General features: G+C 45.1%; 1 protein-coding gene across 1 annotated transcript in view; it reads left to right on the forward strand.

The window, feature by feature from the left end:
- The window catches only part of MTR (5-methyltetrahydrofolate-homocysteine methyltransferase), a 1,642,758-nt gene that overhangs the window by 1,470,728 nt on the left and 153,071 nt on the right, over positions 1 to 18,959 (forward strand). Inside the window, exon 30 of the mRNA XM_082249226.1 lies at positions 17,408 to 17,608. Coding sequence (XP_082105352.1) covers positions 17,408 to 17,608 — 201 coding nt within the window. The remainder of the gene's footprint in view (positions 1 to 17,407; positions 17,609 to 18,959) is intronic.

Here is an 18,959-nt window from a genome sequence, read left to right on the forward strand (position 1 = left end):
GCACGGCCAGATAATACCCATGGACGGCTCCCGAATTACCTTAAAAAGCACTGCCTGTCCTTTCTGCCACACCGGTAAACAAACATGGTATATGGCAGGGCCCGCCCGTGGACAAAACCAAACATAGGAAAGGATATTCCTGTCAGGGCACTTTCCAAGATGGCCCTGCCTCCATCTTCTCCCTCAGGCATGTCTCGTGCTGCCAAGCAGACACAGCCACCACAGACTGCGGTGAGTCTGATTCAGATTTCAGTGCTACTCCATTAATTTTACAAGCAGACTCTTTACATCCTAATGTCATTAAGCAATTTGAGAAAATGCTGCAAAAGGCTTTAAAACTGATATCTGATCATATAACTAAAAGCCTGACCAGGGAGATTCATGAGCTGGGCCAGCGCACCACTAACTTAGAAAACAAAATGGATGACTTGGAAATAAACACACAGTCTTGTACTACTGAATTAGAAAAGCGCCTTCGTGGAATTCCTGAGACAATTATTGACCTCCATTCTACTATGACTGCGCTCTTTCAAGAGCTTCAACCATCAATCCCTGTTGAAGGATTACAGGATTAGCTTAAATCTAACAACACTTAAAGCGGAGTTCCGGGCACAAAATCAATATTTTTTTTTTGTGCCCGTCCGCTAGTTCAACATCACCTGAAAAGGAATTGGATAGTTAGGGTTTTTTTTTTTTGTTTACTCACCTTGTAATTGAAGATCGTAAATACTCACCTCAGTGTACTTCCTCCCTCAGCGCCGCGGCCCCGCCGTCACTTCCTGTCTCGCGATGATTCCTGGGAGCTGAACGTCATCGCTCCCAGGAATCAATGCGACGGCACCGGCCCCGCTCGTCACTTCCGGGCGACGCCGCATTCCCCTGCTAAACAGCTTCTGGGCATGCGGCGCCGCACCGGAGTGACGAGAGGGGCCGATGCAGGCGCATTCTGGGAGAAGAAGACGCCGAAGAGGACCGCGCCGGCTTCAGCTGCCCACAAGAGAGATGGAAACGCTGTGGAAGAAATTTTATATTAAGTATTTCTTCTAAAAGGTAAGTGCGAACCGGGACAGATCAGAGGCTAGCCATTGTGGAATGTACTAGCCCTGACTTTCCCGGGGGTATGTTTGTTAAAAAATGACTTCTGTGCCCGGAACTCCGCTTTAAGCCTGAAGGACCACCTTGCGATATAATCGCAAAATTCTATTTCTTCCGTACCAAAGAACAAAGTATTAACTTAAGGGGGCTGAATAATTTTGCATGCCCAATTTTTCAGTTTTTTATTTGTTAAAAAAGTTTGAAATATCCAATAAATTTCGTTCCACTTCATTATTGTGTCCCACTTGTTGATTCTTCACAGTTTTATATGTTTATATTTGAAACCTGAAATGTGGCAAAAGGTTGAAAAGTTCAAGGGGGCCGAATACTTTTGCAAGGCACTGTATGTCTGATGGAGAGATTGGTGGCTCCTGATGCTCATCGCCTACATTCTGCATCCTATTCCTCATGAGGATCTTCCAATACTGAGGACAACAGTGGTCAAAAAATCCTTCTAAACGAAGTCGCTTCCTCTCTCCTACTACTGATCCTGCAGATGCTATGGATTGATTGACTTACTTTTCCACAGTGAATCCTCTCTCTCCTGTGTGTTCAGACTTCTCTTTTTTAAACACCTGGAAATTGTTAATATTACCACCACCCCCCCCCCTTTTTTTTATTTTTAATGCATTTCCTGGTTACTCATTTATATTCCGCTAAATTGGTTAAGTGTTTAACATAAACATTAGTTTATCATAAATATAAACAATAATTGCTATTTGTAACAATCAAGGTGTTGCTATACCCACATCAGTGCAATGGGTCTGTATGCACAGCAAAATATGTGTTTGTGTACATGGTGAAGTCTAAAGAGTTAATTCTTCACATGAAGGGGGGCTGTTTGTTTTGTTGCTGTTTTTTTCCCCAATGCATCTCATGGTTATTCATGTATATTCCACTAAACTGGTTATAAGTTGCATCCAGTTTAATATAAACATATACGTAGATTGTTGTTTATATCGGTCTAGGTGTTTCTGTACCTGCATCAATGCAGTGGGGTGTTTTATTTTGGGTTCTCCACCCCCCCCCCTTTAATTGACACCGTACGATTACCTAATGGTTCATAGCCTATGGGGTCTTGTTGCACACAATTAGTTTGGCATGTATTATTGGAAAGGGGTCCACATATATGTGTTTTATATATCTGTATGTGCATATGTATGTGTGTCTATATGGTTATGTGTTAGTATATACAGTGTATATATATATATATATAAAATATGTGTTTATGTATGTGTGTGTATATATACATATACACACATATATATATATATATATATATATAGACCCCTTTCCAATAATACATGCCAAATCGTGTGCACTGAAGAAGTGACACTTTACTACAATGTAAAGTAGTAAGCGTACAGCTTGAATAACAGTGTAAATTTGCTGTCCCATCAAAATAACCCAACACACGGCCATTAATGTCTAAACCGCTGGCAACAAAAGTGTGTACACCCCTAAGTGGAAATATCCAAATTGGGCACAAATTTTAAATATTTTGTGTGGCCGCCATTTTTTTCCAGCACTGCCCTAACCCTCTTGGGCATGGAGTTCATCAGAGCTTCACAGGTTGCCACTGCAGTCCTCTTCCACTCCTCCATGTCGACATCACCGAGCTGGTGGATGTTAGAGACATTGCGCTTCTCGACCTTCCATTTGATGATGTTCCACAGATGCTCATTCGGGTTTTGGTCTGGAGACATGCTTGGCCAGTCCATCACCTTTACCCCCAGCTTCTTTAGCGAGGCAGTGGTAGTCTTGGAGGTGTGTTTGGGGTCATTATCACGTTGGAATACTACCCTGCAGCCCAGTCTCTGAAGGGAGGGGGATCATGCTCTGCTTCAGTATTTCACAGTGCATATTGGCATTTATGGTTCCCTCAATGAACTGTAGCTCCCCAATGCCGGCAGCAACCATGCAGCCCCAGACCATGACACTCCCACCACCATGCTTGACTGTAGGCAAGACATACCTGTCTTTGTACTCCTCACCTGGTTGCTGCCACACAGGCTTGACACCATCTGAACCAAATAAGTTTATCTTGGTCTTATTAGACCACAGGACACGGTTCCAGTAATCCATGTCCTTACTCTGCTTGCCATCAGCAAACTGTTTGCTGGCTTTCTTGTGCATCATCTTTAGAAGAGGCTTCCTTCTGGGACGACATCCATGCAGACCAATTTGATGGAGTAAGCGGAGTATGGTCTGAGCACTGACAAGCTGACCCCCCACCCCTTCAACCTCTGCAGCAATGCTGGCAGAACTCATACATCTTCTCTTGGCCATGGTGCTGCAGCTCAGATTCAGGGTCTTGGCAATCTTCTTATAGCCTAGGCCATCTTTATGTAGAAATAATTTTTTTTTCAGATCCTCAGAGTTCTTTGCCATGAGGTGCCATGTTGAACTTCCAGTGACCAGAGTGAGAGCGCGATGACCCCAAATTTAACACACCTGCTCTCCATTCACACCTGAGACCTTGTAACACTAACGAGTCCCATGACACGGGGAGGGAAAATGGCTAATTGGGCCCTATTTGAACATTTCAATTAGGGGGGTACTTACTTTTGTTGCCAGCAGTTTAGACATTAAAGCGGAGTTCCACCCTAAAATACATTTGCATTTAAGCAACGATAGCCTCTGAACTGTCCGCTGTTTAGCTTACCTGTAAGAAGAAAAACTTACATTGATAATTTCTTCTCCAGCGCTGCCATCTGCATTGTGGGCAGCTGAAGCCGTGGCGTCCCTCTTCGTGTCCTCTTCCGTGATGTCAGAGTCCCAGAATGCCCAGCTCATCACTTCCGGGGCAAGCGCGTCTTCCCGCAGCTGGTTCTGTGTATGCCCAGAAGCTGTTCTAATTGATTCTGCAGGGAATGACGCGCCTGCATCGGAAGTGACGAGTGACACCGGTGCAGGCGCATTGACTCCTGGGATTGATAACGCTCATCTCCCAGGAGTCAATGCAAAGGAGGAAGTGATGTCGGGGGCCGTAGCCACAGAGGGAGGAAGTGGAAGGAAGGTGAGTTCATTTTCAGAAAAAATACTGGGTAATGGGTGTGAAGGGAACCTTTTTTGAAAAACAGATCGCCATTCCGAATTTCTTCTCAGGACCCACGGACAAGTAATATTGTGTATATTTGGCATTAAGAAATCTAGGGGTTAATGCTTTTGAAAAATGGGTCTCTTGTAGCGAGAGAATATCCGCCCCCATTTTGTGATAGCATTTAAAGGCCTTTTAAGCCCTGCGCATTATGGGAGACTATAGTATAATTCGAGGAGCATGTGTTGGGCATCACGGCAAAGCCGAACAAACTCACCCAATGAAGCTACAATGGTCCCGTAAGGACCATAGGAGACCCCCGAGCTGGAATGGACAACATCCATGTGCTGGACCTGAAGAACTAGAGAAAAAGGAAAAGAGAGAAAAGAATAAAAAGAAAAAGACAAGCGGTCGGAGGCCAAGGTATGTATCAAATAATGCATTGAAAAAATAAAAAAAATTAAACCAAGTGAACCATGGGCGAACGCCCCAGTCAGGGCCTAGCCTGACAAAACATGTGTAACGTTGTCGTCACCCCAGGGATGAAAACAAGGTGACAAATATGTGGCATGTGTATGCACGTCGGCCCGCATACTAAATGACATATGGCCAGGACTGAAAATGCAAGCAAACGATTCAAGGGAGCAGCAGGAACTTCATCAGAAAATGTCACTAACAGGCAATAGGCCCAAACTAGCAAACATGGCGTCAAAGCGCCAACCTGTTAATGCTGAGGCAGTGGGCCTCCTTAACCAGAGGACACAATCAGGGTGATGAGGCACTATAGGTGCAACGTTAAACTAGACCAAAAAGCAGAACTCCATCCAGGTTCAGGTGGGCTGAGTATTCTTCTGGATCGGGGGCTGACGTTGGCGTTGCTTCTGGGGAGACCATATGGGCGATAGCGAATCATCAGTTCTCTCTGCCTGGGAGGCAATGGCCCTCTGGAAATTATGCCCAGGTGTAGCAAGAGGTCTTCCTCATCATGAAAGGTAGAAAAGGAGTGTGATTTGCCCCTATAGGTGAAGGAAAGTTTAAATAGGAAGGACCGTCCATACTTGATTTGCTGGTTAATGAGCTGTTGCTGGAGCGGTTTCATAGTCCATCTCTTTTGGATAGTAGAGGGAGCCAAGTCAGCATATAATTGGATAGGTGATCCCTGGAGGGAAAGAACAGACTTGAGTCTGGCTGCCGACATCATTTTTTCTTTTACTCCATAGTAGTGGAGTTTAACCACCACATCTCTGGGAAGGCCATCCTGCCTTGGGGCAGTAAGTGCACAGTGGACTCGATCAATTTCAAGCTGGTGCGGCCTAATATCAGCCTCCTGAACTGTCCCCTCTAAGTCCACAACATTTTTAGGGAGCCACCTTATGCGCACATTGTAACTGTGGGACCGGTTTTTCAGGTCCTCTATTTTAGAATAGGCCTCTAACAGTCTCTCATGTAATTCAGATATCATGTTAGAGTTCTGATAAACCCTTGAAATAGTGCCATCCATTTTAGTCTCAATTGTGTCAAGACTATGCCCAATTTCCTGGAAGTCATGTTTAACATCAGAGGTGATTATAGTGCAGGTTTTAGATAATTCTTGTTGCAGAAGGTTTGAAAAGCGGTCTATTAATACTGCATCACCAGTATATGCTGCGGGTTAATAGTCAGGGTTAGAGTCCGGCATGGTGTGAGCAGGGCTCTGCTTGCTCAAGGCTAATTCAGCCATATCGGCCATATGTTTATCTAAAGATGAGGCTGGGGATCCCTCTCTAGGCCGCTGGCCCAAGAACAGTGCCGGTGATGAGGGGCATGAAGAACTATCCCCGTGTGACATCTCCAAGGATCACCCTTTTCCTGAGCGTACTGTACCTCTGTGGGTGCAAGCCAGGCCGCGGGGGTCTGCCTGGATGGATGCGGCTGCCCGGAATTCGGGGCTCCGCGTGCGTCCTTCCCGCCCGGCGCCATATTGGAGGCAGAGTGTTGTGAAGAGGGTAGCCTTGTTTAATCTCATGTTTTTTCGGCTGCCCAGCTCCCTTGCGCTGCCTCCCACTGGTGGATGGTGCTCAAAAGCCCCAAAAGAGTCATCGTGGTGCAGATGGATGCTGATGCTAAGGCTTCTGTGTGCGGAGCTCAGTCAGCTTACATCCGTCCCCGTAGCCAGGTGTTTTTTGTTCTACCTAGTCCTACTCCTGGAGTATAACCCAGTAGTTATGATTTATGGAGCGCTGTGTCCGTCGATGAACTCAGAGAAATGGATTTTACGGTAAGTACAAAAATCCCATTATTTACCAATCCTTGTTGTAACGGAATCGATTCTGCTAAATATTGGACCCACCGGTGGGTGGTTACTATCTTTATGTAGGAGGGGATTCAAGTGGGATTGTTTTTAACAGTCCATAAGTTTTTGGTCTCCAGGAATCTTAGACATCTCTTGAAGATAGTCACATTTATCTAAAATACAATACTTCCCCCTTTGTCAGCTGGGCGAATGACAAGATCTTTGTTTTCACATAGTTTTTCAAACCTGCATTAAATGATGGATGGGGGGTTTCTTTAAGGTTAATTTCTCTAGATCATTCAGGACAAGGTCTGTGAAGACTTTGATAGATGGAGGCAACATGCCAGGTGGGTTAAAGGTGGATGCATTTGGTAACCTTGAATGTTTCATACATCTGGTCTCCTTAGCCATAGTAGTTGAAGTGTGGTTGGATAAAATGTATCTTTAAATGATAATTTTGCGGATATTTTTTTGAATATCTATGAATATATTGAATTTGCTCATCTGTTTAGGAGGAACAAATGTGTAGGACAACAAGAACGTTCTCAATACGAACAAATGAGCATAATAATAAAGCAGAAAAAAAATAGAAAGGATAAGATAGAACATAAAGTGCTGAAACACTTCTCTCATTGCCATAAAGGGACCCTCGATGTGTTGCAGCTTGACGCGTTTCGTCACTGGAATGACGTCTGAATTTTACCACAGTTTGGCGGTGAATCGAAGGGTGCCACCACTACTGTCCACAAACACGCATAGTCACCTTCATTGGGCTGCTGTTATCTGCATAAGGGAATTATCACTTTGGACTATATTGGTTTTTGCACTGTTCTAGGCACATTTTTGCACTGTTCCTAGCCCTATACCTACCATTCATATAAACACTATTTATGCACTTTCTATAATGCACTTTAAATGTTTATAGCTTACTTTATCCATTGTGTCTCCAGCACAGATTAAGCATAGCACTTTATATTATTTTGCACTGATATTAAATAACTTATTCCCGTTTTCCTAGTATTTTTGCACAGCAATTTATGCACATAGCTGTATGTCTGTAGCAATTGAGCTTGTATACAAGTCGTTTTTTCCTGGGAACTACCATTTTAACCTCTGACTTTTCACTGGATTGCTGTAAGTGTTAAGTAACCTTTTTTTCAAAATATAAAAGCATTTTACGGTATGTGGACCCCCTTTTTCTTCCTTATTGGTCATGTCTGAAGAGCACCTGGGGTTTGTTTGGCCAGCCATGTTATCTTCCTTTCCTGATAAAGCTGGTGCAGTGCTGATCAGTTTCAAAAGAGCCCACATCCAAGAAGACAAAACAAATGAAGTAATCTGATAGTATGCTATGGAGACCACCACCGACACCCAAATCCACAGCCTCTTATCAATTAGCATAGACCCTAACTACAAAGGTCTATGGAAGCAGTAGATCATTAATAGGTACTGGCAGTACTGGAATCCTGACGGCTTGTCACCACAGTATTCATCTACATCTCTATACAAAAAGATTGTCATGCGGGAATAAATTAAACAATCCTCATAGTGTATACTGTCATTACTACTTTATTAAGGATCAAAATCACTTACACAGAAGAGACCAAACATGTCCAGCATGTACGTATGTATAATAATATAGGTGTAAAAAGGTGTTGGTGGTTGCTAATACAAAAAACTGGAGGTGCAGTGTGGTAATATAGAAAAGTGACAGCACTATTAAACATTTGATGTATAGATGTCGGTAGACATTTAAAGTGATGAGTGCATATAGGTGTAAATAAAGGAAATAGTAAATGGTGATGAAAAAGATCTTAATGATATCTAGATCAAAAGGAATATATGCAAACAAAGTGTATCAAATATTAATCAAAACATAAGCTAAATAAAATCTTAATTATGCAATGTAAACTTGTTGATAAAGTGCTCTGTGCGTTGCAAAATACCCCGTTAATACCGCACACTGTGGTATGGAGGTAAGTGAAGAATAAGTGAAACCAAATATATAGCAACCAACAGCAACAAGAAGTCCAATATAGGTGCTTAATGTCTATATGGCAAGTGTGGTGACCAAATAAAATAGACAAAGTTCAGATGTAGATAGCAGGTACCAATACTCTTATGGTGAGCTATAAGGAGTGACCCCGTGGTGGGCGGCGAGGTGCTGGGTGATCCCTCTGATAAAAAGCTTACTCACCAGAAATACCCACCCCACACAGGGGTATAGAGCGGGTATATAAGTGTATCCTACGGCAGAAGAGATCCTAATATCTTCGCCAACTCCTGGATGGGGACGTCCTGGAGGTGATCTGGAGAGTCCTAAATGGATGGTTCCCCAGGGAGAGTAATCAGGATCTAGTGGGCTCCTGTCTGTAGGTAGTGGGCGTCCAAAAGTATCCTCGGGGTGTCACTCGCAGTAGTGTACCAGGGGTTAATAAATAAGGCACATAGCGTGATACCGTATGGACAAATTTAATATTAAAACGTTTGAGAGGTACTCACATTTCCAAAGGAAGATATATGCATACTGCCGTATAGATGGAGCGCAAACGCGATCCAAGCCTCGATCTCGACCAAACCGGAAGTGATGCGACACGCTGTACGCGTTTCGTAGTAGATACGTCCTCAGCAGCTGAACCAACGCCATCTAGTGGTTAACAGTCATACTTCATCAAATTACAAAAAAATATGTAATTTATACACATATCAATGGTGAACCTCAATAAATATAAAAAGTTGAAACAAATATTAAACCAGAATAAAGGAAAACACACAATCCTGAGTAAGACTCAAAAGTATAAATGTCTCAAGAGTTTTTAATAAAAGCATTCACATCCCATTCTATATTCCTACCGAATGCGGTATATATTTTAACTTTATATATCCAATTCGTTTCCAATCTAGAAACCCCCCTAATATTATTACTACCCCTCCCAACTCCCAGAAAATGTGTCTATTGCCAAAAAAACAGTACCAGCTGGATTTCTCCCATGACATAAATCATAGTGTCAATATATGCTACATGTTCTTTTAATCTAACTTGCAACATCTGTATGGTCTGGTCTATATATTCCAATCAACACGGACACCTGATGAGGTATACCACATGTTTAGTTTTACATGTGATAAAGGGTTTAATCTTAAATTTTTGATGAGTGGAATAGGACTGAAACTCATGTATTTTCCTATCTCTTAAGGCATTCATTTTGCAGATAGCACATTTCCTGCATGGGAAGAACCCTCCCATATTATGAAAAAAGAATACCGTGTTGGGAGGATCCAACACATTTGGGGCTATCGCTAGCCTTAGAGTCGAACGATAGCCCCGAGTGTGTTGGATCCTCCCAACACGATATCCTTTTTTCATAATATGGGAGGGTTCTTCCCATATAGGAAATGTGTGCTATCTGCAAAATTCCAAGGCTGTAATTTCTCCCTCAGTCCGAATTGCAGCCGCTGACCGCAATTTCAGCAGCTCTGGAAAGCCTGGCGACAAAAGTTGATTTTGTCATGAAAAAGGTTAATAGTCATAAACTGCTGCTGCCTTCTCCATCCTTGGTGGAGTCCTCTGAATCAAAGGCTGATGTGGTCGCCACGGACGCCCCCCTACCTGAAGGATCCCTGACCTCGCAGTCAGATAATGAAGAGGACCTGTCTTCTTCAGCTCCAGCGCGGGAACGCGCTTTGGTGGAAGCTTTGATTGTTTCAGTGAGGAAAACCTTAAATTTGGCTGATGAGCCCACGCTGGCAGGGACACGGGCGGCCTTTGGCTCCTGCGAGACCCAAAAATCTGGCAAGGTTTTTCCCTGTCCCGAGTCTTTTCATGATATTGTGAATGACCAATGGCGGTGCGTTAAGCACGTGCCAGTTGTGCCTAAACGCTTTCAACGCTAGTATCCTTTTGCTGATACGGTCTCCAACCGCTGGACGGTGCCACCTAAGGTGGACCACTGTTTCCAGGTTGAATAAATCTACCGTTGTGCCTGTAAAAGATTCCCTGTTTTTTACGGATCCGGTGGACAGGCGGGTGGAATCCCTTTCCCGCCATCTTCACATGTTGGTGGGTTCCATCTTGAAACCGGTCTTTGTGTCTGTGTTGGTATCACAGACAGTTACGGAATGGATTAGGGTTCTGAAAGGGAACTTGGACCCTGATGTAGTTCCCCCAGAACTAATGGAACTTTTGGACCAGATGGCCCAGGCCCTGGTGTTCCTGTGAAAAGTGTCCCTGGATGCGGCTCCCCTGGTGACCAGAGTTTCGGCCGTGGGGATTGCCCTAAGGCGCATGGTTTGGCTGCAGAACTGGTCGGATGACCAAGCTTCCAAGAAAGCCTTGACGGATCTCCCTTTTCTGGGAGAGCATTTGTTTGGCGACTCACTTGATGAGTTGATCAAGGGTCTGACTAGCGGGAAGAGTACTTTTCTTCCTCAATCCTCCAAAGTTAAAATGCCCGTGCTATGCGGGGTCCTTCCTTTACTGCTCATAGATGGTTTTTAGAGCTTCTGGAGGGGCTAAAAAGCCCTGGGGAAGCCCGAGACAAGTCAGTCCGCAGCTGCAGACAAGTCCTCTTCAGCATGAAGGGGCGCCCTCACTCGAGTCTGGGGTGGGGGAACGTCTGCGCTTCTTTCAGGAACCCTGGACCTCCTTCGTTCAAGACAAATGGGTTCGCAAACTGATTTGTTCCGGGTACGAAATTGAATTTTGGTCCCGGCCAGGGGACAGGTTTTTTCAGTCGAATCTTTATCTGTCTCCAGAGCATTTGAATGATCTTTTGGAAGCTGTGCAGGACCTCCTAGCTCAAGGAGTGATCATGCCGGTTCCTCCACAGGAACGCTCTTAAGGTTTCTATTCAAACCTGTTCACTGTGCCCAGAAAGGAGGGCAAGGTGCGTCCAATCCTGGATCTCAAGGCTCTGAACTGCTTTGTGTGGGTGCAGAAGTTTTGAATGGAGTCCATTCGGTCAGTGGTGGCGTCCTTGAATCAGGGGGATTTCTTGGCCTCCATCGATATCAAGGATGCATATCTCCATGCCCCTATATTCGAGGGACATCAGTGATTCCTCCGCTTTGCGGTGACAGAGGAGCACTTTCAATTTGTGGCGTTACCTTTTGGTCTCGCCTCCACTCCCAGAGTTTTTACCAAGGTCCTGGCCCCTGTGCTGGCCTTGTTACATCAGAGAGGAATCTCAATTTTGGGATATCTGGACGATCCCCTGTTGCGAGCAGACACTCATTCGGATCTGTATGACAACATCTCTATTGCAGTTCAGACCCTTCAAGAATTCGGGTGGATGATCAATTTCAAGAAATCTGCTCTGACGCCATCCGTACGGGTCACCTATCTGGGGCTGACTCTCCACTCCGCTCTAGCGAGGGTCTTTGTCCTTTTGGAAAAGCTTCAGAAGTTGCAAAGGGGCGATCAGGTTGCTGATGGAAACCGATCAGTCCTCCCTGCGTGCCTGCATGAGGGCCCTGGGTCTAATGGTGTCGACCTTCAAAGCGGTCCCATATGCTCAGTCTCATTACAGGTCTCTGCAGAAAGAGATTCTGGCTAAATTGACCAAGGACCCTGGTCATTGGACCAGAAGATTAGGTTGAGTCACGAAGTTGACCCTATCCTGGTGGATACAGTTTCCGGCTCTGTGTCAAGGAAAGTCCTTCCTGCCGCTGTTCTGGACAGTGGTCACCACGGATGCCAGCCTGTCCGGCTGGGGTGGAGTGCTGGTGAAGCTCTGTGCCAATGGGACTTGGGCATCAGAAGAGTCATCCTTGCCGATCAACATTCTGGTGCTCAGAGTGATCAAACTCTGCCTGTTCCACTGGACGAGCCAGTCACGCTATTCTCCGGTTTGGATACAGTCGGACAATGCTACGGCTGTGGCTTATATCAATCATCAAGGGGGCACCAAGAGTGCCCTGGCGGCCATGGAGATGGCCGAAATTTTGGTTTGGGCGGAAGCTAATGTTCCTGCTCTTTCCACTGTCCACATCCTGGCAGTGGAGAATTGGCAAGTGGATTACCTGAGTCATCAGGTGTTGGATCAAGGGGAATGGTCCCTTCATCCGGAGGTGTTTCATCTCCTGTGTGCTCGGTGGAGGACGCCAGAGGTGGATCTGTTTGCGTCTTGCCTCAACAGTAAAGTCTGGCGGTTTGTGGCCAGGTCTCAGGATCCTGTGACAGACGCCCTGGTGGCTCCTTGGAGCCAGTATCGGCTGATTTATGCCTTTCCCCCCCGCTCATACTTCTGCCGATGTTCCTTCGCCGAGTGGCGGTGGAAGGCATTACGGTCGTTCTGGTGGCATCAGACTGGCCTTGGCGGTCTTGGTATGCAGACCTGCTAAGACTGGTCATAGATCCCCCATGGAGACTTCCTCTGTGGGAAGATCTGCTGTCTCAGGGGACCGATCTTCCATCCTGCTTTACAGTCGCTGGCTTTAACGGCTTGACTGTTGAAAGCAAGGTGTTAAGGGATAGAGGCCTTTCTAACTCTGTGATTCCTACCCTTTTGAAGGCCAAGAAGTCGACCTCTAGGAAGATCTATCATTGTACGTTGAAATCATACATTTCATGGTGTGAATTGCTGCAGCTGCACCCTCGCTTGTTTTCTATAGCTAGGGTTTTGGTCTTTTTACAGAAAGGGGTTGAATAGTGGTTGGCTTTGGGCAATATCAAGGGCCAAATGTTGGCCTTGGCTATTTACTTCCATCGTCTGTTGGCTAATAGCTTGATTCGCACTTTTATTCAGGGGGTGCGTCATCTGGCTCCTCCAAGGAGATCCCTGTTGCCTCAGTGGGATCTCAATCTGGTTTTGTCTGTTCTTCAAAAGCGTCCTTTTGAGAATATTAGGGAGATTTCTCTGCTTTCCTTGTTGCAGGAGGTTGCCTTCCTGGTGGCTATTACTTTCTGCTTGCAGAGTATCTGCATTGGCGGCACTGCCCTGTCGTTCGCCTTATTTGGTGATCCATAGGGATAAAGTGGTTCTCCGACCTAATTCGTCTTTTCTCCCTAAGGTGGTGTCGGATTTTCATCTCAATGAAGACATTGTGTTGCCTTCCTTATGTCCTACGCCTAAGCATCCCAAGGAAATTGCCTTGCATTCTTTGGATGTGAATCGGGCGATAAGAGTTCATATGATGGTTACTGAGTCATTTAGGAAATCTGACTCTTTGTCCTTACGAAAGGTCCTCACATAGGTTTGGCTGCGTCTGCTGTGACCATTTTGAAGTGGATCAGGCAGAAGGTTGTTCAGGCTTATTCAATCCAGGGTCAGGTTCCTCCTTTCCCTGTGCGGGCGCATTCTACTACCGCGCTGAGTGCCTCTTTGGCTACTGGAGATGAATACTGTGGTGACAAGCCGTCAGGATTCCAGTGCTGCCAGTACCTATTAATGATCTACTGCTTCCATAGACCTTTGTGGTGCGGGTCTATGCTAATTGGTAAGCGGCTGTGGAATTGAGTGTCGGTGGTGGTCTCTATAGCGTACTATCAGAAAACGTCATTTGTTTTCCCTTCTTGGATGTGTGTTCTTTTGAAACTGTTCAGCGCTGCACCTGCTTTATCACTATTATTTTGATCTTTTGTAAACATTCAACGATTTTATGTCATCTGCTTTTTCTTACCTTTTTAGAAATTAGCTGTTGCCTAGTGCAGTATATTTTTATAAATTTTATCTTCCTTTCCTGTCTAACCACTGAGGGATTTGCTTTGAGTACTGGATCAATATTTAAATGCTTGTCTAGACTCCTAAAACGTGGAGATCTGGTAAGCTCACGTCCTGTTATCACAGTGGAGGTGCACCAGGTGGATATTCACCCAAACATAGTTACATAGTTACATAGTAGGTGAGGTTGAATAAAGACAATAGTCCATCCAGTTCAACCTGTGTGTAGGTGTGTGTGGCTGTAATCATCTCACATACCCCTGAATGTTCTGATCCTTGAGATGTAAGTCTAAGAGTCTTTTGAAAGCCACCATACTACCCGCAGAAACCACCTCTTGTGGTAGAGAATTCCACAATCTTGTAGCCCTAACAGTAAAGAACCCCCCACGTTGCCTGAGGTTAAAACGCTTCTCCTCTAATCGCATTGTATGCCCTTGAGTCCTCATGCAATCCCTTCGAATGAACAGCTTTTTTTCTAAGCTGGGATCCCCATTAAGATATTTATAAATTGCTATCATGTCCCCCCTCAGACGTCTCTTCTCCAGGGAGAATAAATCGAGCAATTGTAGACGCTCTTCATAGTCAAGGTCCTCCAATCCCCTAATTAGTTTAGTTGCCCTTCTCTGGACTCTCTCCAGCTCCAACACATCCCTCCTGAGGACTGGCGACCAGAACTGGATAGAATACTCCAGATGCGGTCGGACCAGAGTTTTATAAAGTGGAAGGATTATAGTCTTATCTCTGGAATACATCCCTTTCTTTATGCATGCTAATATTCTGCTGGCTTTGGCAGCTGCCACTTGACATTGCATGCTGTTGCCTAATCTATCATCAACCAAGACTCCCAGATCCTTCTCCATTTTTGATTCCCCCCAAGGGTTCCCCTCCTAAAGTGTATTGTGTTTTTATGTTTTTAGTCCCCAAGTGCAAAACCTTACACTTCTCCACGTTAAACCTCATTTGCCATGTCGTTGCCCACTCTGTAATTTTGTCCAGGTTATTCTGTAGGATATCTGCTTCATGCTCTGCAGTTATTGCCCTGGCCAATTTTGTGTCATCTGCAAAAACTGATATTGAACTACTGATCCCGACCTCAATGTTGTTTATGAATAAATTGAACAAGGTTGGTCCCAGGACTGAGCCCTGGGGCACCCCGCTTACAACCTCAGACCAGTCTGAGTATGCGCTGTTTATTACCACCCTTTGGACACGCCCTTTAAGCCAATTCCGTATCCAAGAGCAAACCCTGCTGTCGATACCTGCAGACCTTATTTTATAAATTAAGCACTTGTGGGGAACTGTATCAAACGCCTTAGCGAAATCCAAGTACACCACATCCACTGGTCTCCCCCTATCTAGCTCACAGCTCACCTCCTCGTAGAATGTTAAGAGATTGGTTTGACAAGAACGCCCATTTGTAAACCCGTGCTGATTGCTGATGATGTTGTTGTCTTTAGCAAACTCTACGATATAGTCCCTTATCATCCCCTCCAGAAGTTTACATACTATTGATGTCAAACTGACAGGCCTATAATTTCCCAGGATATGCCTCTGGCCCTTTTTGAATATCGGAATCACGTTAGCTTTCTTCCAATCCCCTGGTACATCTCCTGTCCTAATACTGTCAGCAAAGATCAGGAACAGTGGTCTGGAAATAACTTTACTGAGTTCCTTGAGTACTCTCGGATGTACGCCATCCGGGCCTGGTGATTTGTTTGTGTTAAGTTTATCCAGCCTTTCCCTGATTTCACCCTCTGTTAGCCATAGTGGCAAGTCCTGTATATTACTACTAACCATACAGTCATGGTCAGTGTACCCCTCCGTTTCCTGTGTAAAGACTGACGAGAAAAAAGCATTCAGCACGGTTGCTTTTTCAGTGTCCTCTGTAACCATCCCCACATCATCGCTAATTATGTGTGCAATATGCTCTGCCGTAGTTTTTTTGCTGTTGATATATTTAAAGAATCACATTTCTTTGGATATTACTTCAATGGAATTTTTTTTTTATCTGCCACCATGCACTTTAGTGTTCAAGCACTAAATGGATCATTTTTTTAATGACTTACTTTGAACTTCATTTATTTAGGGCTGCAATTTTTATCATGCAGGTTGCACCTCAGTCTGTTCAGAAGTTCAGTGATGCCCTGATCAAGGTCTGGGAGGAAATACCCCAGGACACCTTTTTGTCATCTCATTAGAAGCATGCTCTGATGTAATGCATGCATACAAGCACGTGGGGGCCATACAAACTACGAAGAACCATTCTGAGTTGCTGCAATGTAATTTCAGCAAAATGGCAAGCCTCCTGCATAATTTTTTCACTTTCATTTTCATTGTGTCTTTGAATTCCGCCCTCTATAGGTTGATAATTTTCATTTCCATCAAACAATATGGCATCCTTTTGTTCCTAGCACATTTCCCAGTCCATATCAGTATAGATATCCAGCATGATATTTTTCCCCACTGAGATCTGATGTGTTCCTTTAATTTTTTTGAGCAGTGCATATTGTTCCAACATTCCCTGAGAAGGTGCAGTCTACCAGATCTGTTATTTGTTGAATTCTGGGATCTGAGTACAGAAAACAAAATATTTCATTTTTGGTGGACTCCATCACCTACTGACGTATTGAAACTCTTACCTGTGCTGGCTACATAGACTAACTACTGTTTCTGGGTTCTCCACATTGTCAAAACAAAAGGGAGAAAACTACCACAGGAAGATTTAGATCCCCGGGTGCTGTGTTTTGTATTGGTGTGCTGTATGAGAAAAGTTATATAAATGTGCTGCAGTGCTTTAGATATAGCAAACATGGTTTTGGTTTATTGTTTTGTTTGCATCTTTATCTGCATCTGCAAGATATATAAAAGATTCTAAAGGTAGTTTAAAAAAAAAACATGTTCTACTTACCTGTTCTGTGCAATGGTTTTGCACATAGCAGCCCTAATTCTCCTCTTCATGGGTCCCCCGCCTGCGCTTCTGGCTCCTCCCCTATTCTGAGTGCCCCCATAGCAAGCCACTTGATATGGTGGCACCTCTTACAGGCCCCTGCTGTCTCTTCACAGGCTGTGATTCACAGTAATATGAGCCCATGGATACCACTGTTGCATGCATAGCCAGTCAGGAGAGAGGGAGCAGAGACAGCTGCTGCTTCAGGCAGAGTGCTGGATCAAGATTTTGCTGAGGTAAGTATAAGGGGTGCCTGGGAGAGGAGCTGCATACAGAAGCTAATTCAGAGAGTACATTAGGGGAAAAAAACTCTGCCTTCACTAGAACCACATTAATTAGTGATAATGATAACTAATATGTTGGTTTTTTTTTTTTTTTTATCTGTATTTTAGGCAGAGAAAGATTCTACATCTACGGACCCCTATTATTGTCTGTCTGACTTCATTGCCCCTCAGAATTCTGGAATACGTGACTACATGGGTGTTTTTGCTGTAGCCATTTTTGGTGTGGAGGACCTGAGCAAAGCTTATGAGCTTAAAGGGGATGACTACAACAGTATCATGCTCAAAGCCCTGGGGGACAGGCTAGCTGAGGTAAGTAAAAGAGAGATGCAGTCTAATGCTGAAAAGCTTGAAATATATGCATTTGAACTGTTTTACATTGTACCTGTTAAAAAATGTTTGTATTTATCCATTTTATGATGCACACATCTACTAAACTTAATTTCTCTTTCGTTCATCGACGGACACAGCGCTCCATAAATCATAACTAGTGGGTTATATTGCCTCCTCCAGGAGAAGGACTAGGCAGAACAAAAAACACCTGGCTATGCCCATAGGCCATCCTCAGCTGGTTTATTACCCCCCTCTCTGCTCTAGGTAATCAGTTTTAATCTGTCTAGTCAGGAGTAAGGACCTAGGCTCCAAGCTGGGATCTCTGGTCCTAGCAATTTTCTCCTTCCTTACATCTTTTTGGTTTTCTCTCGGGAGATCTACAATCAATTGCTGGGCTGAATAATCTAGATCGAGTGGTCCCCCCAGCCCAGATAGTGAGCGCGTGCAGACTGCAGCTACGCGCTAGGTCGGCCGCGACATAGCCTCACAGACAGAGACTGGCCCAACAGTTAAATGTCTCGCAGGGTTACATACCACCAGGCTTGGCTCTGAATCGCAGCTGTCCCTTGGCCGACAGCTCCCCTACTTCGGTGGCGAGGAGTTCTGTCTGGAGCATTACTCATACCATTGAAGGGTAAGTACAGTCCCCCTGGTTTTCTTTGGGGTGAACGCGGGTAACCTCCAGGGATGGTCAGACCTGCCTGCAGGTTTCCTCCTCCCATCCCTAAATCCCTCACTTGGTTGGACTTCCGCTACTCCCATTCCCCCCTGCCTGGCCTGTCTGGACCTTGAGTCTGGTGGGGGTCCCAGGGCTGAGAATGCAGCAGAGACCCCTGGGGTCTCCTCCGATATCCCCACACTGTAAGGGTCCTGGGATAGTGTGTGTCCTGCCCTGGTAGTCTGGAGGGGTCCCAGTGTAGGAGACCCCTAGGTGCATGCCCTGCTGTTTGCAGTGTGGGTATAGTGCAGGGGGTCCCAGTGCAGAGAATGGTGCAGAGTCTCCCCCCCCCCCTAAACGTGTGTCTTACCTTCAGGGGGGTTCGCCTTGCAGAGGGTGCAGGAAAGATCATGGCAGCATGCCTCAGTGTTTGTAGTTGATGGTGGCCATTTTCCCTTAGTCTGGCCACCATCAGGTGACATCACCTGGCTGCGGCCATGTTTTTGCAGCCAGGTGATGTCACGGGGGCCATTTTCCCTCAGTCTGGAAGATGCTGGAGACAATTAAAGCCTCTTGGGGATGCCGAAGCTCCTCTTCTTCCTCTTTAGTTTCCTCTTCCTGTGCCCTGGACATATGAACAGGGATAGCGTCCATGATGATGTTCGGTTTGAA

This window comes from Pelophylax lessonae (genome assembly GCF_965119305.1).
Source record: "Pelophylax lessonae genome assembly, chromosome: 3".
Classification (NCBI taxonomy): domain Eukaryota; kingdom Metazoa; phylum Chordata; class Amphibia; order Anura; family Ranidae; genus Pelophylax; species Pelophylax lessonae.